This window comes from Clavelina lepadiformis, chromosome 2 (genome assembly GCF_947623445.1).
Source record: "Clavelina lepadiformis chromosome 2, kaClaLepa1.1, whole genome shotgun sequence".
NCBI classification, from domain to species: domain Eukaryota; kingdom Metazoa; phylum Chordata; class Ascidiacea; order Aplousobranchia; family Clavelinidae; genus Clavelina; species Clavelina lepadiformis.
The window spans coordinates 5,171,111-5,195,641 of NC_135241.1; the positions used below are offsets into that span (position 1 = coordinate 5,171,111).

At 35.7% G+C, this 24,531-nt stretch overlaps 2 protein-coding genes and 1 long non-coding RNA gene across 5 annotated transcripts; all 3 read left to right on the forward strand.

Moving 5' to 3' along the window:
* The first annotated feature begins 46 nt into the window (after positions 1-46).
* Positions 47-6,211, forward strand: LOC143445993 (phytanoyl-CoA dioxygenase, peroxisomal-like). Its single transcript, XM_076945422.1, has 7 exons — positions 47-3,662; positions 3,937-4,134; positions 4,236-4,373; positions 4,892-4,973; positions 5,049-5,233; positions 5,341-5,490; positions 5,624-6,211. Exons 1-7 carry the CDS (start codon positions 3,522-3,524, stop codon positions 5,810-5,812), a joined length of 1,083 nt encoding a protein of 360 aa, XP_076801537.1. The 5' UTR covers positions 47-3,521; the 3' UTR covers positions 5,813-6,211.
* A 2,474-nt stretch (positions 6,212-8,685) lies between these two features.
* On the forward strand, positions 8,686-9,872 carry LOC143446304 (uncharacterized). Its single transcript, XR_013113912.1, has 4 exons — positions 8,686-8,830; positions 8,940-9,146; positions 9,314-9,535; positions 9,676-9,872. It is a non-coding gene; the product is annotated as an uncharacterized LOC143446304 (long non-coding RNA).
* Positions 9,873-11,712: 1,840 nt separating this feature from the next.
* Positions 11,713-23,626, forward strand: LOC143447062 (uncharacterized). Of its 3 annotated transcripts, none has more exons than XM_076946989.1 (43): positions 11,713-11,834; positions 11,923-12,084; positions 12,298-12,371; positions 12,458-12,524; positions 12,650-12,789; positions 12,914-13,036; positions 13,178-13,319; positions 13,410-13,486; positions 13,630-13,747; positions 13,891-14,279; positions 14,437-14,541; positions 14,704-14,815; positions 14,890-14,975; positions 15,069-15,203; positions 15,326-15,458; positions 15,601-15,677; positions 15,790-15,874; positions 15,959-16,068; positions 16,164-16,286; positions 16,374-16,491; positions 16,643-16,782; positions 16,957-17,137; positions 17,482-17,561; positions 17,693-17,759; positions 17,875-18,002; positions 18,110-18,290; positions 18,423-18,496; positions 18,612-18,663; positions 18,796-18,914; positions 19,033-19,161; positions 19,342-19,503; positions 19,578-19,703; positions 19,808-19,952; positions 20,026-20,072; positions 20,160-20,310; positions 20,489-20,699; positions 20,820-20,860; positions 21,037-21,093; positions 21,220-21,372; positions 21,502-21,609; positions 21,771-21,853; positions 21,959-22,049; positions 22,231-23,626. In XM_076946989.1, the coding sequence occupies exons 1-43, from the start codon at positions 11,772-11,774 to the stop codon at positions 22,528-22,530; spliced, it is 5,265 nt and encodes a 1,754-aa protein (XP_076803104.1). In that variant the 5' UTR covers positions 11,713-11,771; the 3' UTR covers positions 22,531-23,626. The 3 variants fall into 3 exon arrangements, with proteins under 3 accessions (XP_076803104.1, XP_076803107.1, XP_076803105.1); XM_076946992.1 differs by having other exon boundaries at positions 17,899-18,002; XM_076946990.1 differs by having other exon boundaries at positions 21,959-22,037; positions 22,231-23,625.
* The last annotated feature ends 905 nt before the right edge of the window (positions 23,627-24,531 follow it).

The window sequence follows — 24,531 nt, forward strand, 5'->3', positions numbered from 1 at the left end:
TAGTGCCGAAGTGCACATCCAAATGACGTCACAATTTGTGCAACTGGGGATTAGCATACAAATACATTCTGTGGTTGTGCTTCGCATTTCTGCACCAGACCCGTTTTACGTTTGGTTGGAAATAAGTATGTAATTGTGCCAGTTACATATTGGCTTGTTGTCTTCGTTGGTACGTGGTTTTGTAGCGTAGTCTATAGGCCTAGCCTACCAACAATACCGCTATTGGCCTACGCTTGCTATTACCGGTAAGCTACCTTTTGACTTTTGTGTCAATACCAGCTCGTCAGACGAGTTTTGTTTACTGAATCGCTGTATTGGACTTTGAATTCAGCAACACCACCACTGTGGGATAAACTTATTGCTAGTCTAAGACTATGTGACAAGCGAGTAGGTTACCTATCTAGCAGATTAGAAAGTTTACTAAATGCGCAGGGCTTTAAAATTAATTGTACATAAATGGCTATTGTTTTATCTGGTCTATCTAAGCAAGCTAAAAAAGAGGCCTAGCTGTGCAGTAAAAATGCAGTCACTGATACATTTCCTTAGCTTACTTAAGCAAGTTAGGCCTACTGTCCTTTGAAGTAACTGAAGAAAACCGAGTCTCTTTATTTTACACTCCAATATAAGGATCAAGGAATTACTACATCATTTAATTTCTTTTTTATTACCTCATAACTCCTTTCCATTCAGGCTTTCAAATCGGAGTGCAAGAGATCCAAAAAAATGTTACAGAATAATAAGCTAGGTATGACAATGGTGGTACAATATTTCAGTATGAATCAAAGTTTATAAGCTTTTTAATGAGAGACTACATGTGTCACGGAATTATTTTTACGCACCCGTTTTAGAACCAACACATTTTAATATTGCGTCACCAAATTTGTAAGTCACTTTTTTACGGTGTGAGTTGTTAACTGTTTTAGATAGACTGCATTTTAATTACCCAATTAGGGAGTCAATTGTTCACATTGTACACGGTTTGTTCGCACCACTCTTGTATGTAATTAATTTAGTCCAATGTGTGTGTCAACTTCTGTTTTTATTCGCGCTGTGCATTGTCTCATTTGTATGCATGCTCGTCAGGTTTTCTTATGTTTGCTCACTTGCTGACGTATTTTACCTATTCATATGTACACATGTTTTTAGTCTGTGACGTCTTACATCGCTAGCCGTAGGGCCTAATTGGTATTTAGCGTCCCGCGTTTATTTTCTCAGTCCGTGACAACGGTGGAATCTGTGTTTTTGTGGTGTTGCGCTCGGCTGGGAAGTGCTAGGGTTGTTGGGTCAGTCTACGTTTGGATTTGATAGAAGAAAGATGGTTGTTTTTATCAAAGAAATGCTAATAAAATTTAGAAAAGCAAAAGGAGCTAATTGACTAGCCGTAAAAGCGGGAAGTTTCCTGGCTAAGAAAAATCTTGGTTAAATTGGCGAGCACGCCAGGATCCCGCAGTCACTGAAATTAATCGCCTAACTTGTGGGAATTTCAGGATAGCTATCTATTTCGTTATTCCTCCACCAAAGTATAAGTCCAAGGATGATTCCCAAAGTTTTCTCAAACGTTTCGACTCTTGCATTGTTATGGTATGGCTATTGAAGCAAATTCTGCTTTGAAGAAGCATCTACTAATTAACAGCTTCGAGGGAGATTTAAGCTGGGACGTACGAGGGAGAGATGCTTCGCTGTTTGATCTGCCATACGGTGAACTGATAAAAAGAGCTTTAGAAGTTCGACAATCCAATGTTGTAATCAACAAGTTGAAGAACAACTTGTTAGACAGGGTACAAGGACCGAACGAGTCAACACGCTCATTTGTCAATGCCTTAAAGAAGCTGGGCAACGTGGCATACAGGGGAGAGAACCAAGACACCATAAAGAACGTGGCCTGAAGAGCCACAAATCGTCAGAAGCTTTATCCGCAAATTTGGGAATAGGCAGGGATTTCTTCGCTGCCAGCCGACAGGCCATTGCATTTTATGATGAGATAAAGGAATCTTCGCGAGTTGTATTGAAGGTCAACGCACATCCACGACTGGAACAAAGCAGTCAGAAAGAAGTGATCACTCTGGTTGAAAACGAAATTGCCGGGGCACAAAGGAGATCCAGAAATTTCAATAAAAGTGCCCGGTGTCAAGTGACCTAACCAGTTCACGGCGAAAAGAAGGAAGGATTCTTTGGCGCAAAATGTGATTTGCACCATTCAGTATACGGCGCCGGCAGACAGATGGTGGCTGGTCAAAAGCGTGTCAGGGAAAAATACTGGCTCACTGATCGAGGAAAGAAACGATGTCAAACTGGAACATTTCATCGGGCTGTTGCCAGTCTTAGGTTGCTTATTGATAGCATTATTCAACTACAAAATCTATACAATACTGACTGAGCGGTGCCACCTTTATGTAGCGGTGAGAGTCAATAACGGCACGCCTGATGATTAAAAAGAAAACGTAATCCTTCGGAATATTTTATTTAGAGAAATTAGTTTTCCCGATGGCCGGAATGATAACGGGAAGGGAGGAGATGTCACGGGATTATTTTTACGTACCTGTTTTAGAACCAACACATTTTATTATTGCGTCACCAAATTTGTAAGTCACTTTTTTACGTTGTGAGTTGTTGCCTGTTTTAGGTAAACTGCATTTTAATTACCCAATTAAGGAGTCAATTGTTCACATTGTACACGGTTTGTTCGCACCACTCTTGTAGGTTAATTTACTTCATCGCTACCCGTAGGGCCTTGATTGGTATTTAGGGTCCCGCGTTTATTTTCTCAGTGCGTGACAACGGTGGAATCTGTGTTTGTGTGGTGTTGCGCTCGGCTGGGAGGTGCTAGGGGTGTTGGGTCAGTCTACGTTTGGATTTGGGAGAAGAAAGATGGTTGTTTTTATCAAAGAAATGCTAATAAAAGTTAGAAAAGCAAAAGGAGTTAATTGACTAGCCGTAAAAGCGGGAAGTTTCCTGGCTAAGGAAAATCTTGTTTACACATGTACGTATTGTACATTGACAGTCTGAAACAGTTTTATGTGAAGTTTTGGGTTTTTACCACCCAGATGCATTGATCATGTACATGTCCTTTTTTCCGATTATTAATAATTGCCGCACTGAATTAGTATCCAATTTGGGTTGTTTATTTTTTATATATTTGTATTGTTTATTTTTCGTCATTGTCTGTGAAGGAACAAAAAATAAAATGCTAACCATTATAGCATGATGAAATGATTTCGTATGAGTTATTACATATTTTTTTAGATTTGTTTTGTCGTTCTTATTAATCTTTTAAATTGTTTACTGTATGTATATATATGTTGGGTTAAGTGGCCATGCTTAGGCTATTATTTTTTTTATCATTTGGTTGCATTGTATTATTCCTGCACCTTTTAAGCCCTTGGGTTTTGCTGCTGTTTCCTGCACATTGTTTGCAGGTGGAGTTGTTATTTTATCGCATTATAACTTTTAGCAATTTTTTAGCATTCCCCCACAAACAATAACAAAAAAATAATTAATATTATAGATTTTTTTCATGTGTTATGAAAACAGCCAATTCGGTAGTTCATTCATACAGTTGCTGTTATAGCCTAGCGGTAGAAATTTTTGTCAGTTTTGTCGCTGACACTTTTTGCTCAAAAATGCAATCTGTCAGACGATGTGAGGTCATTAAAGGCCACTTGGTAAATACTGTAACTATGGTGAATTTTTATAAATACTTTACCAAAATGTCACTACTAAAAGTATGTATATAGCATTAGCAATTTAATACCAAAATGTTGCTAAATATAATTAATTTAGCTTCTAGTTAAAGCAATCGATGCAACTAATGTTATTAAATGATAAAAATGATACAAGTTCTGTTATTAGCTGTATTAATTGTATCAGCTATATATATTTTAAAATTCTAATGCTAAAGTTATTGAATTTCTTGATATTGATTAGTGTTTTGTGTAGAAACGAAATGAAGTGTCATCACTTAGCGCCGAAATAGTGCAAGACAATCATCATTACACTTTGGATGGCTTTGATATTCTGAGCAAAGAGGACCGTGAGTTTTACGACAAAAATGGATTTTTCGTTGTTAGAGGTCTTGTGCCTGATCATGAACTCCATCGTTACAATGACAGATTTCAGAAGATTTGCAAAAAAGAAGTAAGCTCAACATGCGGCAAAGTTAATCATTAACTTATGTGTAATTTCTAGTTATGCTCTTAAACCTAGATTTTTCATTGGTAATGCAGTTTTGTGTCTAGATCAAAGTTCCTGGCATGATTATCATGCGAGATGTCGCAATTGCTAAATCGGAATTTGTCCCTGGGGAACAAGCGGTTACCAAGATCCAAGATTATCAGAATGATCCAGTAATGTTCGAATACTGCACGAACCAAAATGTATGTACGCAGCCCAAAAATTGAAGTTTGTCAATAATTCTAATTGAAATACTATTTTGAGTCATTTTCTTGATAATGTCTGTTTGCGTGTTTACAAAAGCCCTGATTTTGCGGTTAATATCAGCGCTTCTCAATTCGTTTGTCACTTAGCATCCTTTGGGAATGGGACAACTTATTTTGTACCACTATTTATTTGATTGAAAGTGGTCCTTCTAAGAAAAAGTAAAAACATGTTAAAAAACACCCATTTTTTCAATTCTATTTTTGCAAAGTCAATGAATGAGGAAGGAAGGTGCTAATAACAATTTGATCACAAAAATTAAAAAGGGTTTTTCATAAAAACGATTGAACTGAGAATGTAATGTCAATTGATTCAATCAATGTTGGCTGTAAGCTCGTTGAATGTTTTTTTATCTTTAAGGGACCCTGAGCTATGTATAATATAATATAATAGGTGTAGGTATATTATACAATGTATAATATACCTACACCTGTGTTTAATAGAAATTTGTCTGTAGATACTTCAGTACGTAGAAGCTTTCATTGGGAAAGACGTGATGGCAATGCACACCATGTTGATCAACAAGCCACCAGACCCAGGTACACTGATGTAGTTTTTTTATAGTTTTATTTATGAAGAATAGGAATCCAACAAAACCCAGTTTATTTTGTCAGGAGCAAAAACATCTCGTCATCCAATGCACCAGGATCTACATTACTTCCCTTTCCGTCCAGCCAATCGCATCGTGTGTTCATGGACAGCAATGCAAAAAGTAGATCGAAGCAATGGCTGTTTGGTTGTGGTTCCTGGTAGTCACAAAATAGCCAAGCTTCTTCCACATGTTTATCCAAAATGGGAGGTTAGTCGTCTTATGCAATCGTAGATACGAATAAGTTAATTTGGCCCATAAAGAGTGAGATATTCAGCTTTTTCCGATGTATGTAAATTGAGTTTTTACATTATCAGGGTGGTGTCAACAAAATGTATCATGGTATTCAAGACTATGACCCCAACTCGCCAAGGGTGCATTTGGTCATGGAGCCGGGAGACACGGTCTTTTTTCATCCACTTCTTATTCATGGATCTGGCACCAATATCACCACAGGATTTAGAAAGGCAGGTCTTGTTTTGTCGACAAAATGTGCCAAATTATAGTTATTAATTAATTATTTTTGATCGCTCTGAAGTGACCGTTTTATTTTGCCTTATTTGACTGTTTTGTTTAAAGTAATATGTGCAAACCATGCAGGCTATCTCTTGCCATTATGCAAGTAGCGATTGTCACTACATTGATGTCGATGGAACTGCCCAAGAGAATATCAGCAAAGAGGTGGCAGAGGTCGCCAAACGTCGAGTTGGACCCGACGTCCAATTTGACTTCAAGGACATCTGGTACATTAAGGCAAAATTGGCACAGGGTGAACGTAAAAGTCTTTAGGCCTACCATTTTTGGAAGTAGAGTTGTGTGTATACGACTTTACGAACAATTTTGGCGAACATTTTAATTCATATTTGTGCCAGAATATCGAAGATAAGATATGTTTGAAAAGCCTTTTAACCTGAAGTATAATTTTTTCAATTTTCTATGCACCACTTTGTTCTGTCTACTGCACTGTAGCGTTTTTTTTGCAATGGAATTCTGTACATCGTAATTTGTTGGTTCGCTTTGAGTTAGCAATTGTTTTTGTTATTTTTACTTGCAACATTTTCTGTGACTTTCTTGATATTTGCCTTGAATCGTGTTTGTTTTTTTTGTTGCTTTAATGCGAGGTTGTGGTCAACGTTGTAGCCTTAATTCCTGGATTTTAACAGCATTAAATTAAAACTTCAATTTTAAGTCGGAGTCGTAAACAGTGAGACACCACTTTACATACCAAGGAAGGAACATTGCCAAAAGATCAAGACATGTTCGATATCTGGATCAAATTGATGTAGCGAACAAGCATTAGTTCCCTTTGACCACAGTACTACATCCACAGCCCCGACTTTTGTGTCATCTTTTATTAGCTGATTTAGTAACTAAGTTAAATGTTATTTCGTAAGCTTGTTATCAGCGTAAATTTGTAGTTCGAGTTCTTCATAGGTGCAGTACTGTATTTATAGGGAACTATTTTTACAGTAAATTAGCACTTAGGCCTATTGCGCTATAATGCTACTAGTCTGCTGAACTGTATCTATTTGCGGCTGTATATTCCTTAACTTTGATGATTTGTTTACTATTTAAGGTTTAATTTTTAACCAATTCCATTAGCGCGTCAATGTATGTAAAGTTATTTCGATTTTTATTTGTTACAATCTGGATGCTTTCGATTGTTTGTCACTTAGCCAACTTAATCATCCAGCAAACTAAGACTATAATTAGCATTATTCATACAAAGTATCTTTAATTGTAGGTTACTCAACAAACCAAACCGTAAGCCTAAATGTTTCTCGAATTCCTTTTAAAATGCAACAACGGTTTTCTGGCTTTCAGTAAAAAGTTTTGATTCGTGCATTACATTGCAAATATATCCAGAGGCGTAGCTAGGGGGGAGGACATCTGCCCCCGGCCACAGCCATATGGAGGCGCCAAATAAGGTCAGAGTTTTTATAAAGCTTACAAAATTTTAAATGCATTGATAATGATGATTTGTGGTTTTCTAGTATATTGTAGTTACCGAGTCAGCAAACTCATATAACATGCATCGAACTCCACTAGAGCTTGCATCTTAAGTGTTTTCACTTATTTTGAAAAGTGGGGTCGCAAAACCGGCCTCTGCCCGGAGCGTTAAAAACCCAAGCTACGCCTCTGAGTATACGAAGTTCGGCGTTCTCCTGTAAATATAGTTTTGCAGGGAACATTGAGCAGTAAATAGTTTTTAAAGGTAGCCTATAGCTAATGGTAAAGTAAACCGAATTGATGGCCAAGTTCCCACTCGTGGGTTCTAGCAGCAAATAGCTAATCTCTCACACAATGAAATGCTTTTGCAAAAAGTAAATAGACAAACTCTTCAGCCTTATTTTTATACCTTCAGGCTTACGGTACTTCCCGGTTCGGTAAGGACAGTCCCGGTTTAAGAGCCTGACTCGGTTGTGAGTTACCTTTCTTTGATAACAAACAAGTTATTTCATGACATTCCGGTGTAGGCTAGTGCCAAATATTAACCCCCCCTATGTGACGTAATAAATTTATTGTTTGAAAAAGGATTTGATTCGCCAGAAAACTAACGCCTATTCAGTGGCTGAATAGTATGATACCGCAGCTTTTGCGAATGCATGTATATTGGCAAAGAAAATACCGTATGCAGGTCGCAGGTGTTGGCCTACTGCTGTCTGCAAGTTCTGTAGAGTGTAGACTACTTGTGTATAGAGCTTATTGCGTATTGCATGAATCAATTTATTACGTAACAAAAAGGAGTCAACACTTGGCAGGGGGTCATTATATGGCACGTCACAGGTTTTCGTTCAAATTTCAAAAGTACTATTTTTTTATAGAAAATAGGAGCCGAATACGTCAGTAGGTTATCATAAAAAACAAAAATTTGAGCCGTTTGCCGACGGTAATTTGTAGTTCAAAACTTGTGTAATTTTGATTTAATAACTGTTTTCTTTGCGTTTGAAATACGCTCTTTGTTTTTCCCAACATAACAATCTACAACAGGGGCGGCTTTGAAAGAGTTTTGGAATTGGGGAATACCGTACTAGGTAAACATGAACAGTTCAATAAAATTATTTTATTTGTGGATGGAAAAAGATACATGCAAAAGCGAAGCTGGTAAGCTTGAGGTATAAAGATAAAGAAAAAAGAACTTGACCCCTTCACCAGTAAGTAGGTCACGCAGCTTGTTGTTAAAGATATTCGGTTTAGTTAGAACTTGGAGAATGACTGCGCAAAAGGTTGATTTTAACTAGGCTTGTATGGTTTTAGCTAGGGTTGTATGAGGTTTAATTGATGTTAGATTTTGATTAGAGCCATAGGTTTGTGGAAAGCATGGTAAATGCACGCTAGAGATGTGTTTCAAGACCGTGCTTGATGCATGCCAATTTGTGAATAGTGCACCCGAATGTGTAATCTAAAAAAGATTTTCAGACTTTTGCTTAAAAACTCCTTTTTTGCTTACCGAGTGCATCCCAGTTTTAGCCATCCTGCACCCCCGGGATGATCGAGTTCTGGTCGAAACCAATCATGCTTTTCAGCTTGAGGTTAGAGGAAAGATTTTAATAGCCAATATTTCATGTTTTTAAACGAAACAGGTAACTGTTAAATTTATTGCCTGAGTGTAAAGACTGTATGCTGTAGTAGTAGTAGTAAAAGCAGGTCACTTTTCTACATTACTTCCCTTTCCGTACAGCCAATCGCATCGTGTGTTCATGGACAGCTATGCAGAAAGTAGATCGAGGCAATGGCTGTTTGGTTGTGTTTACTGGAAGTCACAGAACTGGGAAACTTCTTGAACACGGTTATCCAGATTGGGAGGTAAAAGTTATATAAGTAAAGCCTAATCTCGGTATTAAAATTTTGCATGAAAAATCACGTCTCATCCAGCTATAAAGTTTAGTCTGATTTACATATCGTGATTTTACAGGGCGGCGTTAACTAGTGGTATAACGGCGTAAAATATTATGATCTTACTGCGCCCGGAGTTCACCTGATGATGGAGCCAGGAGATACGGTTTTCTTATATCCTCTTCTTATTCATGGTTCCGCAAGAAACACAACCAATAGATTTGGAAAGGTGCAGCCTCAAAATCACTGAAAAGCGATTAACACATTTGTGTACTTCTTCAAACAGGTGCAGATCACGTAAAAGTAGAAAAAAAAAGACATAAATAATTTAGCCTACTTTGAAAGGGTTTTGCCAGCTCAGCATTAAAGTTTAACATGCAACACCTCTGTTGCCAATGCCTTAATAATAGGCCTATGTGTCGTATAAGCGATTTCATGCCACTATGCCAACAGCAAATGCTACTACATCGATGTAATCAGAACCTCACAGGAGTCGATCACCAACGAGATACTGGAGGTGACACGGACAAAGATTGGAAAAGGAAGAAATACCAAGGTGAAGGACCTCTGGCGCTTTGGAAAAGTAGCTCAAGGACAAAAGATGCAGTTGTAAACCAAAGCAACTTCAGATGATTACGAGATAGCTTGTTTATACATGGCCGAACGAAATCTACTGTAAGCTCTAACAAAACTTGAAAATAATATTATTGCACTCATTTCGAAATTTATTAATCTTTTCACGTAAGCAGACATATGTTTAGGTAAAACGTCAAAAGATAAACAAATTATTTTATTATTGAAGGTATATTCTTTAGGTTTAAACAAATTCGAAAACTATACAGCCTTCCAACAATCTTGCAACAAGAACTCGAGCGATTTTAACGCAGACCTGGATTATATTAGAATTTTGGATGCCCAACGTTAGGTTTTCAATAAGTTATAAGTTATTGCTTTCAATTTAAATGTGTAACTTATTGTATAACTTTTTATTTTCGTGTTTTCGTTTCCATTGTTTTGGTTACAATAAAAAGTACAATTGAAGTTTAATGCAAACTTACCATTAAAATGATGGTATGGGTAATTTTTGAAACGAGACAATAATGGTGGTGGATGATGTAGCTCTGACCCAGTAGATCATTTAATTAACTATCATAAATTTCCTTCTATCTGAGATAAATTTCATCTATCCGGTAAAGTCAATAGTGACAAAAAATATTTCCAGTTATGCTTTAAGAAATGAATTGGAAGTGTCTTAGCCTATATTGTTACAAGTCTGCCGTAACGACTCACTCTCTCTCTCTCTCTCTCTCTCTCTTTTCTCGATTGCCACTTCCTTCTCTAAGGAGGTTTGTGGGGGGCAGCAGCCCTAGGAGCTTCCTAAACAGTTCGCAATCTTTCACCACGTATGCCAGTTGGTCCAGCTAAAGGTAGACCTATACCTACAGTAGTGCTCCATGGCTAGATCAGGTAACTTTACCACATGGGTCTTGGCCGACACGTTGGTCTTTTATCGATTGGTGTGACAAGCATAACTTCATTTGCAAGTTTTTCCTGAGGTATGTCGGTTAATAACACAATAATGAATTTTGTCTGTATTAAGAAAGCGATTTTTATATGGGTTTATCCAATTTCTCCTCCTCTATGCCGCTTGTATAAACAAAAAACTATAAGCTTGCATAAATACCTACACAGTGTATGACTATTTAGTAGAAGGTAAATCTATTGTCAAAATTTTGTTTGTGTTAAACATGGTAAACAGTTTAAGAAAACCTCTCCTACAAGCTTTGGTTGATCCGGGATCACGTCAATTGACCGTGAACAAATTAACCGGCGACAATTGGTCTTCATCAACTGATCGGCAACAAATTGGCCGGCGATCAAATGTGTAGTAGTGTAGTGTCATATGTGTTTTGCAGCGAAGTTCTTTTAATGTATTACTCGTACTTCCGGAAGTCTTTTTGTTTATTTAAATAAATGTTTCAATTTGTATTGAAATAAAAATAAATTTTGTTAAAAAAAGGAAATAATTACAAACAAATATTTACTTTACATATCATATACTACCATCAACTTAAACACAATAATTCAGCACTTGCACGGTCAATTTACCTCCCGGTCAATATTCATTCCTGTCAGTTGGTTCTAGGTCTAGGTCAATTTACGTCACGGTTAGTTTGTTCGCTGTCAATTTCCCACGGTTAATTGTCGTGGAACCGGTTGATCCATTGTTTGGACCTTAAAGCCGAAGTCAATAATCAATCCCCTAGCCGTGCATGAGAGACTTGCAGTGCAAGCTTTGGAAGATAAACAAAACTATAGACAAACAAAAATTCAACTATTGAGTTATAGTGCTATGTAAAGTTTTGTAGCTATCAGCAGCAACATGGTATGTGTCACAAAAATTAGCGTGCAAAAGCTACTGCGAAATGCTGCATTTATTTTATTGCATTCGATTGGTTTTAAGACTCCTTGTAATAACTGGGGAAGATAAAAATTTAGTCTAAGTTATAGCCACATAACCCACCATAATTTCATTTAAGGGAAATACCGAATGATGCCAACCTTGAAATAGTATATGACTTAGTGTTACGTCAACCAGCATTGTTTTAAGGGAAGAGTGTTGTCGGATTATTCGTAACAAAAGAACATTTAGGAATTTCCGTTGTTGTCGGATACCAAAACAACAACGACGCGTTTCGTTGTCTCAAAGTTGAAAAGATAAACTGTTCAAGTCGTCCACCGTGTGATATCGTCCGATCGATAGAAATAAGTTATAGCCTATACCTGCCAGAAAATGTACCTTACAAATACATGTTATTCAGTTGCATTAGTTTTTTTTGCTTCATAGGTTGAAAATGTATACGATAGTAATTTTCTGTTAAACCTTAAATCTGATACTTCTGTGAGAAATATGGAAGAGACATTTAGGACAGGAAGAGCAACTAACAGCGAAAACAGTCGTTATTCCTTTCAGGTAGGCTATTAGCTTATATAACATACTTCAGCTTTAAGCACGAGTTGCTTCATGTGATGGGAGAGAAACCCACAAAATATTTTCCTAGATGCACAGCTATCATCACACTGAAAGTGATAGCAGTGATGTGAGGCAAAGGCAAAATGGCGATCTCTGCACACATACTTCAGTGATTAGAAGCAGTGACTCTGACGAAATTGAACGAAAGTATCTGGAAACGCAGAAGCTGAACGACCTCTATAAAGATCAAGTAAATATTTTCATGTGTCTGAACCTAGGGTTTATAACTTAGTATATGCACTTCGATTTGTGTGCAAAAGATAATTGTCAAAAAACGACAACTTGTCTTGTACCTGTATACAGTAGTTGAAGCAGAGATGAAACGTAAACAAAGAGTTATTGTTAAACGTATAGAATCTATACATACGAATATATAAACGTATAATCTCTCTGTATACTATAGATTGAATTTTTGACTCAACAGCTGAACATTGTCGTCGAAGTTGCGCCCCCAGAAGGCATCAGTAGGGATGTAGAGTAAGCAAAAATGAAAAACCAAACAATATATATAAGATGTTACCAAACTAGATGTTAGCCCCTTAGGCTTAAATTTGTTCTACTAGATGGCAAGAGGGTAGTGGAAGGATTCTCCGGATCGTTAGAAGTAATGTCACGACCATAGACCAAGAAGTAAAACAGATGTACCAGTATTTTTTACATAAACTGCTGGTTATGACAAAACGACCTTAAATTAATGAATTAATTCAAGTTCTACTTCTTGATTGACCTAGCTATCATAACGTTATTCGTTTCAGGTAAAGTTGAAGAAATTTTCTGAGACCGTTTCCAGTTTGCAAAAGCAATTGCTTCGGGTTAAATCGACTGAAGATAAAATGCAAGAGCTTATACTGACTACTAATGAAAAGTTATCAGCAAAAGACCTGGTTATTGAAAAGTTAGTTAAGAATCAAAACAAGAAAATGGATGTTGCCAAGCACAAATGTGCTCACAGACAACACAGTAGGTTACAGTTGTTTTCCATAATTCGAGTGTCAAAATTTTGTTTTTGCTTTTTTAAGGCTGAAGTCAGAAAACTCAAAAGCTTTCGCAGAAAAGAAGAATTATCATGAAAAACTGACTTTGTCAGAAAAAGATAGAGATATGAACCGGGAAAATCTGTCCAATTTAGAGGCTAAGTGCAGGTAAATTCCGCTATTTTTTCACCTAGTCTTCAAAATCATTTGCTCATTTTTTGTTAAATACCTTATGTTTTTGCTGCCATAATTTCATAAAACCCTGGGAGATAGCAGAACCGTGTTAACCTCTTTGCTTCCTGCATTAAGAAAACTGAATACGATGATTCAGCAAACTAAAGCTGACATGGATAATAAAACATCAGCTACAAGGGAGTATGAGGTAAGACTGAAGGAAGCGTCGCAACGCAACAATCATCTCAGCAAAGAAAATGAATTTTTACAAACCGAGGTAATTTTCATTGGTGTGGGCTATGTTAGTAATAATTTGTAAGCCGGTATTTTAACTTCTACAATTACGCCCGAATTGTCTTTTCTATAGATAAATAAGCTAATAAAGAAAAGTTTGGATTTTGAAAAAACAAATTCAGAAACAAATACGGAGCTGACACATAACAAGTAACATTATTAGTTTTTTTCTCTCGATTTATTTACTCAAATACATTAATTAATTAGTTTAATACCAGAGTGCAGTAATGTTTTAAGTTGGTTTCATTTGAAATTTTTTGCAATACTAACTAGCACGTTGTGTCCATTGGCAGAAATATAGTTGCCGAACTTGAAGAAAACAACGCGAACCTGAAACAGCACGTTGAAGTCTTGACGATGGAAGCTGACAACAAGACGAAAGGAAATGAAGCAAAACTTCTGCATATGATGGTATGTGTATCTCGTTTTCATCTGACGCCGGTTTCTTTTAACTCGATGTCTTTCCGATATCAGTTAAACCTACATATTCGCCTACAGACTTCCGTGCGTCGCAAGGCTCTCGCTGCATCTGCGCTTTATATTTTATTTTTCAGAAAGACATTGAAGTTTTGAAAAAGGCTACAACAACGGCAATCAAAGAAAAATCACAAGAGAACGTATCCTACCAGCAGAAGCTTCAAACACTTGCTCAAAGATACGAAACGCAGCAGAACGATCTTCACCAACAACTGGAGTCCACTGGACATTTGCAGGAGCAACTTAATTTGCAGTTAAGAGCAAACGCAAATCTTCAAGAAAGCATTACGATAGAAAAGGAAACGTCTCAATCCTTGCAAACAGATCTCGAGGACAAGCAGAAAGAAATCGAAAAACTCCGAGATTTGCAGAAGCAAAGCATAATCAGCATGGAAAGATCGAAGGATTCTTTGCATGATAAACTGAATGATCACGTTGCTGAAGAAAAAGAGAGATTTATTTCACGGTAAGTTTGAAAGATTTTGTCAGATACATTTGGAAGTTAGCATGTACTTAAAAAGATCCCATAACAAACAATAGAAATTAGAAATCCAGATTAGTTAAAGCTTGTATCGCTCATCAACACGATGGATTTCTTTTCAAATTGCTTCTTGTTTGAGTAGATTAAAGAAGGACAACGACATGCTTAATGCAAAACTAACATCATTACAACAGAGACTGAAATCACTGCAGGCAAGCAGGACAACAACTCAAGTGCAACCAAGCAGGTCCTTTCAACTAACTTATACTTAGACATCGTACGCCTTATGTCTCAAGATTAACATTTTAGTTGTGACGCAAAATCTGCGCTAATGCGTTTATTGTTAGTGTAATAGGCGAGCAAGTTATTAGTATGTAGATGGGCATTGGCTAATGTTTCATAAACACAGCCTTGAAAAGGGGAAGCTTCGAAAAGAAAATAGCAATCTTAAAGAAGAAATTAATCGAATGAAAACTGAAGGGAACCTGCGCACCACAAGAACTATCACTGCTGAGCGCAAAGTACAAATCAATATTTTGGTTGTTTACCAACCGTTGCAGACTTTCAAATTTATCTGTCTTCTTAAATTTTACAGCTAACTTCAGAAACCCAAAAAGCGCTTACAATGAAGTTGCAAAAAGCTAATGAGATAAATAAGGCATCGGAGGGCATAATAAAAAGGTAAAACAAGTGTTGAAATGCAATATTCACTACCCTAATGGCAAAACCTTTATATTGTTAGCTACAGTATGATTTCCCAAATTAAATACATAGACTTGAAGACGAAAGGGTCGCATTGAACAAGACAATTGAAGAACTTGGAAAGGATTATAAAAAGGTCGAAGAAATGTACAAAACTGAACTCAAAGTATCAAGATCTATAAAGAAGGAAGATGATTCTTTGTCAAAGTAAGTGTAAAACGGTAATAATTATTAATATAGCACAATTAGCCGACATAGCTTGCTTTAAACTATTTAACTGATTTTTTTGCATTTTTTTTACTTATACCTAACACGACGTTTTCATTCAGAGCAATGGAAAATCGTTTGAAGTGGACAATGGTTGAGCTGGAGAGACAATCTACAGACACGAATAGATTACGAGGCTTGCATGCACATAACGAAGAAAAATTAACCGGAGAAACAAAGGCCCTTCAAGACAAAGTAAAACCTGTTAACTTTTATTTCAGTGTCCATAGTTCTGATATTAGATACATATATACCTGTTATTAAACGGATGTTTTTTCAACGTTTCAGCAATTACAACCCTTATTATAACTTCAATTTGCTTTACATTTTTGCACAGATGAAGTCCTTGGAAAATCGAGTTGCAAAGGAAATTAATGATCATTCAGCAACAACGGAAAAGCTACAGGGTTGTCGGTAAGCATACTGAAAATACCTTTCGTATTTGTTTTGCTCGGACTGCCTTATTGCCTTATTTTTTGCTTTGTATCTCATTATCATGGTCAAGTTTTGTTCTATTTTTTTCAAGTTTGGCATTATCTAAAACACATAGTGAATTGAATGAGCTTCAACAAGCTTTACAAAAGGAAACGGAAGCAAAGGAAGCAAATATGGTAATATTTTTCAAAAAATAGCAAAATATTTTTTTCACGGCATTACTTGCATTTGGTATGATATCGAAATATGCTTGAATCCAGACTGCGTTGGACGAATTGCGTAGAACGTACGAGAGTTTACAAAGAAGTGAACAAACTGTTCGGGAAGAACTGAAAAAAGCAAAGGATGGTTCAAGATCAACTCAGGAAAGGTAAACAAAACATTTTGAAGTTAATTAGTGAATTTGTTGATTTTAGTCTAAAATATAAAATCGTAGTGCCAAACGTTACTTTACTTAATTTGCAGTTTAATTATCGAAAATATGCACATGGAAAAAGAAAACGCAAAACTTGAACAAAACATCGAACAGTTACAAGACCAACTAAAAGTTACGAAGCGTGATATGCAAGACGAGTTGATGCAGTCGAGGTACATTTCAATAAACATCTATGGCCGTGATTGCTTGTTTGTGGCCCGGTGTGGTTGGTAACGTTTAATGATTATTTTACGGTATAGGGATAGCATATTCGAACTGGAAAGCGAAAATAAAAAATTAGAAAATGAACTGAACACGCTTACAAGCCTCCAAAAGTTGAGTGAACGAAACAGTGAAGCAAAAATAAACGATTATTTGGTAAAGTATTCAACAATTTTATGTAGATTACAATTTCTGACAACTAAAGTTATGAACAATAAAAACCATATCAAATATTAAGAATAAACATACTAAATTGTCATGATAAACTTTATGATCATGTTATTTTAGCGAGCTTGACCTTTCACAGGATTCATCAAGGTCTCTTGACGCAACAATTGACAATCTACATGAAGCTTTACAACATTCAAAGAAATATCAGGATACCCTCAAAATTAAGCAGGATGAAATGGCGAAGAAAACATACGTTCTTGAGGAGAAACTACAGAAGTAAAAATGAATAAAAATTGTCTTTTAAACATTAAGGTAAATGGAAAGCCATTCCCTACAGCTGTCATGAAGGACATAAAATACTCCTATGATATTATCAAACAAACGGAGAAAAACGACTTCTCAAATTTAGAAAATGCAAGAAGCTACAGATTAAAATAAAGTTCATCTTAGACATGAATGGGAGAAGGAGAAGTCTAAAGAAGAACTTGAACATCATAAAGCAAAGAACACGGAGAATGAAGAAGCTTTAGAGGACCTCAGAACAAAAGTGGAATCACTCGAAAGGGCTTTGTCTGGACAACAGGCGGAATGCAGTGAATGGAAGAAAAGACACAAAACTTTGCAGGAAGAGGTATAAGAGTCAGGTTGGACAGAAGATGTTCGTTTCATATTGAAAAATAGTCTCTTTCAAAATTTGTGTGTTTAAATATTTAACACACAAGTTCGCGGTTTAGTATCGGTTTGTAAATTCTTGTAATTGTCCTTGCCTAGAAAATAGAGAAACGTTTATAGTTATTCCTTCCAAGCCTAATTTTGTATATCTAGAAAAAAAATGTTTGATAAACTGGAGCAGTTTGGCATTGATACAAAAGAAAAGTTATTATTAGCAGCGTTTACCATTTTTCATATAAGTATATGGTTATCAAACGTTCGTGAAGTAATTATTTGCAAACTTCTCGAAATGTTTTGTTTCAGATCAAAACGTTGCAGCAGAAAACAGAATTGGTGGACACTTTGGACACATTAAGGTTAAAGAGAGATTTAACGAACTCGAGGTATAGCTAAATACTCCAGCATACATTCGAAGAAGATTCTGTGTAAATGTTATAAAATCGTTCCTTGCCGTCCAGTCGGGCCATGTTAATACAAAAATAACGATAAATTATATGTAACTATATATTTGCAGAAAGACCGTGTCTGATCTGAGGCAAGAAAATGAAAGTCTGAAGAAGAAAGTGCTGGAAGCGCAAAAGGTTACAGAGTTTGCTGAACTAATTTTCTATTTATAAGCTTATCACTCATCACTCACAAAAAATATTATTAAATTTTTTTTTAAATTTATTTACAATTACTTATAACTTCCTCAAGACTAATGACAAAGAGATTGAAAAGTTAACTAACTACCTGCAACGTATTAACAATGAGAAGGAAAATTTGATGAAAGAGTTGGAAAATGACCAAAATGTACTAAAGCAAAAATCCGAAAAAATCAACACGTAAATTGACTTTCAATTGTTGTTTCAATTTATGAGTAAAAAGTGCATAATCATATCACAAATGTTACGCGATAAACGAAAAGCCAGGACAACGTTTTTGGATGTAGATTAGAGCTGGAAAAACAAAGAAAAGGAGAAGAAACTCATGATCTCCGTCGTAAATCAGCTGAATTACTGAAAGATGTTGAAGACATAAAAAGAAAATCGGAGTTGCTTTCAAAAGAAAATAAAAAACAAAAAGCGCTAAGCAAGACATTGCAAGACGAAAATGCAAATCTCAAAGCAGAGGTCATTTGACTGTATATGTGTACTGTGGTCTGTGTAGTGCTCAAATTGTGGCCCCATCTCATGCCGCGAAAACTGCGAGAAGGCGGTATGATGGTACATGCTTTTGGTTAAAAGTTAATTTACAATTTTCAGATTGATGTTGTTAATGCAAAAATGTCCCATTTCAACCAACAAAGTTTGAAAGAGAAAGAGATCAAGACACTCAGGTAAGCTTTTCTCGCAACTTCCTATACGTGTAAAAGACATAAAACGGAGTTTGAGTGAAGTGAGATATTTAATAAAAAACTGAAAGCAGCTATTGCTTTTTCATTCAATATATAGGTCAAAGCTGTCACAATTACAGAACCAGCATGAAGAATTAAAAGAAGCTATGGTACTTAGCAGTGATGTAATTACAGGCTACGTTGGTCACTTTCTAGATGTATCGTGCTACTGTATACTTCAAAAGGTATGGTTTTGAACTCAACGTGCGACATAATTATCATTATTCACTTGGAAAATTTAGCATGACATCGACAAATTAAAAGACGATCTACGAGTAGCAAACATAACGAAAGAAAAGTGTTACAGTGATCTTTTGGAAAGTTTATCCGTACAGAAGCAACACCAAAACGAAATTGAAAGGTTAATACCTTGTAACATATTTCACATATAACTTAAATGAAAATACGCGGAATGAGCAAATTGTTATTGCCTAACTCTCAAACCTATTTGTGCAATATATTTCTGTTTTATTCTTTAGGCTGACACGAATAAATCAGGAATTGCAAGACGCTTCAGACAAACAAAACCAAAAAGTTGTTAGATTTGAAAAGATCCAGCTGACACCTGCTGGAAAACGGGTTGACAAAACTTCTACCGTTTTTACGCGGTAAAGACTTTTATGTGACATATATTTCATTTGATAAAAATGTTTTCAACGTTACCGAAGTGATCTCATACCCTTCTTTCATACGTTAAATTCTACTGTTATCGATGTAACTGTACAAGCAATAACGTAAGTCCAAGTTTGACCAATTTTCATTTAGCCAATGCACACTTATAATTTCAGAAAAACATCTTCCGATATGAAAAACGAAAATGCCATAAATCGTGAAGATATTGAGAGTCTTAAGCAAACAGTTAAAGCGTTGCAGGCTTCAGACACTTTTCTTGACACTGAAGTTGCGCAATCAAAAGAAATTTCAAGGAAAAAAGATTTAACCATTGAAAGGTTAGTGGTGGTGATGAAAAGTCTGTACCTCAGGATTAAATATTTTTTTCTTGACAAAATTTCAAAACCTTTAGGCTTCATATGAAAAACAGCAAGCAATCAAGTTCACCAGAAATTGCTTTACCGGCAACCTATGTTACTGAAAGCATTTCGTCATCTAGCGGAAACTTCTATAACGAGGAGGCAACAGGCATCAGAAGGTACGTCTTCGTAAAATGTTGAATTGTAAATGAACGCCATATTTTGTTTATAAAAATTGCTAATAATTCTGATTGTAATGATTGTCAATTCATTCATATTTCAGCTGCACCAACGACCAGCAAGCAAAGAAAGAAAATACAGAAGTAGCTACAGGTTCCGCTCACACAGAACAAAGCGAACATGCAATAGAGGAAATGAAAAAGAAAAGACATGAAACAGAAAAACAAAGTTTATTGTTGAAACAACAGGTATTAGCTTACACGAGGAAGGAATAACTTATTCGAGAATTATCTTAATTTATACAATTAAATTTCTTGCAAGGTTGAACGGCTGAAGATAGAAGACAATGCAAGTCTACAAGATACGAAGTATAATGGTTTACTACTATGTCTGCTGAGATGGTGAAATGTTGATCTAGAAAAGTTAATAAAATTAATTGCAGAAACGTTTTCCAGGTCAAAAGTAATTGAATTGCAGAATGAAATTGAACAACTAAAAATAGGCGTCACTGTTCAAGTAAACATCGATGAAGTGATGTCAGCGAATGAAAAACTTCAATCAACGCAGATCAAAAAGGAGAATCAAATCAAAGCATTTCAAGTCACGGTAAATACCCACATTAAAATAATTACTTATATGTAACAGTCTTCAACTGGGAAGCTACATAATCCTGCAAACCTATATACGGTATACCACAATAAAGAATGTAGGGGAAGGTATCAGTCGGCGTAATCATACTAGCTTAAGTTAAATGTTAAATGTTAAATTTGTATTACTTTTATAGGTTAATACATCGAAAGACGAAATAGCGAAACTTAAGGCATATAGGGCATCCAGCCAATCTTCTAGTGAAGGTAAAAATGCGCAGAAAACTCATTCCGTAATCGTCTTACCTATTGGAGATGACGGAGAAGAAGACGAAACAACATCCTCATCCGAGCGTTATAAAGAATTTGAAGAAAGACTAAAGACATTGGAGACACTTCAAACTTCACGTAAACTTAAATTCTTCCTCTCATTTTAGAGTTGCTCAACTATCGCTTATACTGCTGTATATAATCGATTAATTAATTAAGTCAAAATACAATTTGTTAAACTAATCTTTTTCTATGGAGATGTATACGGCCAAGATGAAAGCACGGTCGAAAGTATAAAGGTAATTATGAAATTGAATAAAGGAATGAACGTAACCTACAGTCCTACAGTATATGTTCATGATACTTACTGATGTGGGTTGCTGTACTTTAAGTGGAAAATATTTCAAACCTCACTCAAACGCTGTTAGTGTTTATTGTTTTAATGTAGAAAGCCCTTACAACTTTGTTTGTTTAGAAAAGACAATTAGAACAAGACCGTCACAATTTGTTGCGGCAGAAAGGAAAATGGAAGGTAAATTAGTCTATATTCTACTAATTGTGTTTAAAAGAAATGTTAAGCGGGGCTTAGGAAATCGCATATTAAATAATTAAATTATATCTCTCTCTCTCTGATACCTGTTGCTTATATTTTGGACAGGAAGCAGAAGCTAAGTTAAACAAAAAGATAACCACCTTGCAAACTGTGGTTGAAGAAATGTCGCTACCAGAGTTTCGGCGGCAACCTTCCTCGCAACATGGTGAAGACGATACTCCATACAACAATCTAGCCGCCGAAAATGCTTTATTAAAGGTCTGCAAAAGTTCAAAAATTATCATTGAGAAAACAAAAGTTTGATTTACAGAATTATTTTTGCACTTCTTAGCATCTTATTATAAAAATGTTTTGATAATAGCTACAGCCATCATAATAAAATTTCAGGAAAAGATTCGCGACTTGAACGTTCAACTTGAAACAGAAAAAATAAAGAGAAATGTGGAACTCAGCAACCTAAACCAGTCGCAACTTGTACAGGAAGAGCTTATAAAGGTAATTGTTAGTAGGTGTAGGCCTAGAAATTTCCCAAGTTTAACTTCCTTTAACAATGAAAGTTTTTTTAGCTTAAAAGTACGAAATTTTGCTAGATACATTTGACTTACATTCCTAAATGTACAAAGAATTTATAACTCCGCATATTTACCCACTCTTAGGCGAAAGAGGAAAAATTATTATACATGGAAACAAAATTGAAGGATTTTCAACAACAACGATCAGAATGTAGATCATCGTCCAGGTGATGACCTGTCATGTTTGTACAAACTTCTTCCAGACTCTAGGACTGATGTAAAAATATCTCGCATTATAATATCGTTACAAATGTAAACGATTGTCTTCAAAGGTCAATTGACTTCCAGCAAGATTTCGAAATGCAACATTTGAAGAAACAAGGGAAACATCGGATTCTTGAAAATTTACAAGTAGTTAAAGATGTAACTTTTGTAAACAGAAATATTTGATTTTTGAACACTAAAATAAAACTATATGAAATTAAATAGGCTATGGAAGGCGTTGTAGCTTGATTATTTGTCTTCTTTATAGCTGTAAAATATATTCAATTAGCCTAGTGTGATTTTACAGTGACTTAAATTACAGTAACTTAATGCCCTGTAGGACTGTGCGCTATGCGCAGAAATCGAAAAAGAGAACAAAGAGCTACGTGAAGAAATGGACAGGCTACGGAGTGACTTATCTCATTATGACGGCTACACTTTTAACGAAGTTGACGACTTGCGATATAACTACTCAGAATCTGTCAAGTTAAATGTGCTTTACGAAGATCAACTCAGAGAGTTATCTCAAAAGTATGGTGTCCCAATTTGTTTACGCGTTGACGAGTATGATGGTGATGAAAAGACTAAAGATGGTGCAAGTGTGATGCAGATCGACGGAAAGAAACAACAACCAAAATGAACAAACCAACCGAAAGCAGCCAGACAAATCAGCAACAACAAGTTGCTGAAAACAATGAATAGTTCGAACACTTGAAATAAAGCTAAACCTATTTATCGCAAATGTCATGTTAGGATGTATGGGCTTTAATCCATGTATTACCGAAAAAATATGCATCTGAAAACCTATTTCTACATTGTTATTCCTTTGCTAACATAACTTGAACGTAATAAGAAAAAAATCATTTCTAACCTAAATTTACCCTCTTATCCAACTGTAACTTGAACATTTACATTCGCTACCCCTTTGCTTAAGTCGGCTGGCTTATTATAATATGCATTGTTAATATTATTAACAATACCTTAACGTTGGATGACGTTACCTAACTAGGCCTACAGAAAAATGTTCCATTTTTATTGTGTTATCAATTAGTTTTACAAAACAACTACGTTACAATATACTTTGTATTTTATATATCCACTTTATTAATTAGGAGAAGTAGATATTAGAATTAGAAACGGTTTGTTAGCTTTGATACTGTTACACTTGTTTTTGCCTTGTATCTGTTGCGTTTCTCCGTTGTGGCAGATTGTGCGTTTTCGTGTTTAATTAAGCACATGTGACTTTTATCGACTTGTGTCCGACAGGTAGTCGCACTGACAATTTGGTATTGGAGCTCCTGAAATGAGCTGGGTCAATGGAACTTGACTTAACTGCTTTTATATAAAAGATGTGCCTGTACTTCTAAGAGTGAAGACAACAAAACGTAATAATACGGTAACATTTATCAAGTTGGATATACACTGTCATTCTTGTTTACATCAAATCTAAACACGTTGAAAGTGTTTTTCTTTACACGTTTAAATTGCAACATGTTATAATTTAAGATGTTGGAAATTCACTTGTTTTCTTTTTGTGGCATTCTCATCACTCATTGGACGTGTTTGTTTTTTTTTCGTTGTGTGCTGGTACTTGTAGCGTTTTATTTTTCAATGGCATCATACTGAAACCACACTTTAAAGTTAACAGTGGCCAAGCAACACAATGAAAATATGTAATGAAATTTCTCGTGTTCTGATGGCGGGTTGTTTTCCCACATTCACGGTGAACCGTTTATTAAACAGCCCCCACGACCAAAACCAAACCGACCTCCTTAATCACTTAACAACGGACTTTATAGACTGCAAGGTGAGGTGTCGAGCTATTGACAAGATAAGGGTGCACAAAACGTGAGATAAACAACGATAATCGCAGATAATTATAATCAACTGCAACCAAAACACCGTGGAGTTATCATCGCCCATCAAGTACAGAATTAACGCATTACAAAACGGTGAAACATAAGATACTATAAATAACAAGTGGCATATTTTCGTTACAAATACAAAACGCAACAGTAAACAAAGTTCATTCAAAAGCAAAATCATGTTTAATAAGAGTTTCTAAGTTGACAACAGACAGGCGATACCGTATTTCGTTAAAGACACATCTGTAGTTTAAGAAAATTAACAACTGTGTTGAAAACAAAATGAACCAAAAAAAATGTAAGACAACGAACATTTTGGACTATCATAAAAATCATAAAGTTTTGGCTCAATTATGTTAGTTATTTGGAATCCAAATGCTCTGCGCAAGGAATATCAATATTAAATTCACTAAATTTGAAAACAAGTACAGTCTTGGCAATAACCTATACCTTGATTAAGACTTAACTTTACGTGTATTACTGAATTACTTATTAAAATCAATGCAACTGGTTGGGTTGCAACATGCAAGACCGCAGAGCTTAGAATAGGCGCACCCAACGTTGTTTTTTATGAGCTTTAGTGGCGCACGTAAGGCGTGCTATTTTGCATTTAAAAACTTGAATATTAAGTTCTGTGCACTAAATTTCCAATTGATTTGATTGTTTCTATAGAAACATGTGAAACACTATGTGTCCGAGATAAATTTCGTCTATCTGAGAGGTAGTACAAATAATATCTCCAATTGTAAGAGATGAATTGAATTTGGAAGTGATGT

Excerpts from the sequence above, each read along its gene's own strand:
- LOC143445993 (XM_076945422.1), top strand. The coding sequence starts at position 3,522 with ATGAAAACAGCCAATTCGGTAGTTCATTCATACAGTTGCTGTTATAGC. Across the intron at positions 4,135-4,235 it reads AGAAGATTTGCAAAAAAGAA|ATCAAAGTTCCTGGCATGAT; the intron begins GTAAGCTCAACA and ends TTTTGTGTCTAG. Across the intron at positions 5,234-5,340 it reads ATGTTTATCCAAAATGGGAG|GGTGGTGTCAACAAAATGTA; the intron begins GTTAGTCGTCTT and ends TTACATTATCAG.
- LOC143447062 (XM_076946989.1), top strand. The coding sequence starts at position 11,772 with ATGGAAGAGACATTTAGGACAGGAAGAGCAACTAACAGCGAAAACAGT. Across the intron at positions 16,783-16,956 it reads CTTGAGGAGAAACTACAGAA|ACATGAATGGGAGAAGGAGA; the intron begins GTAAAAATGAAT and ends AGTTCATCTTAG. Across the intron at positions 21,610-21,770 it reads TACAGGAAGAGCTTATAAAG|GCGAAAGAGGAAAAATTATT; the intron begins GTAATTGTTAGT and ends ACCCACTCTTAG.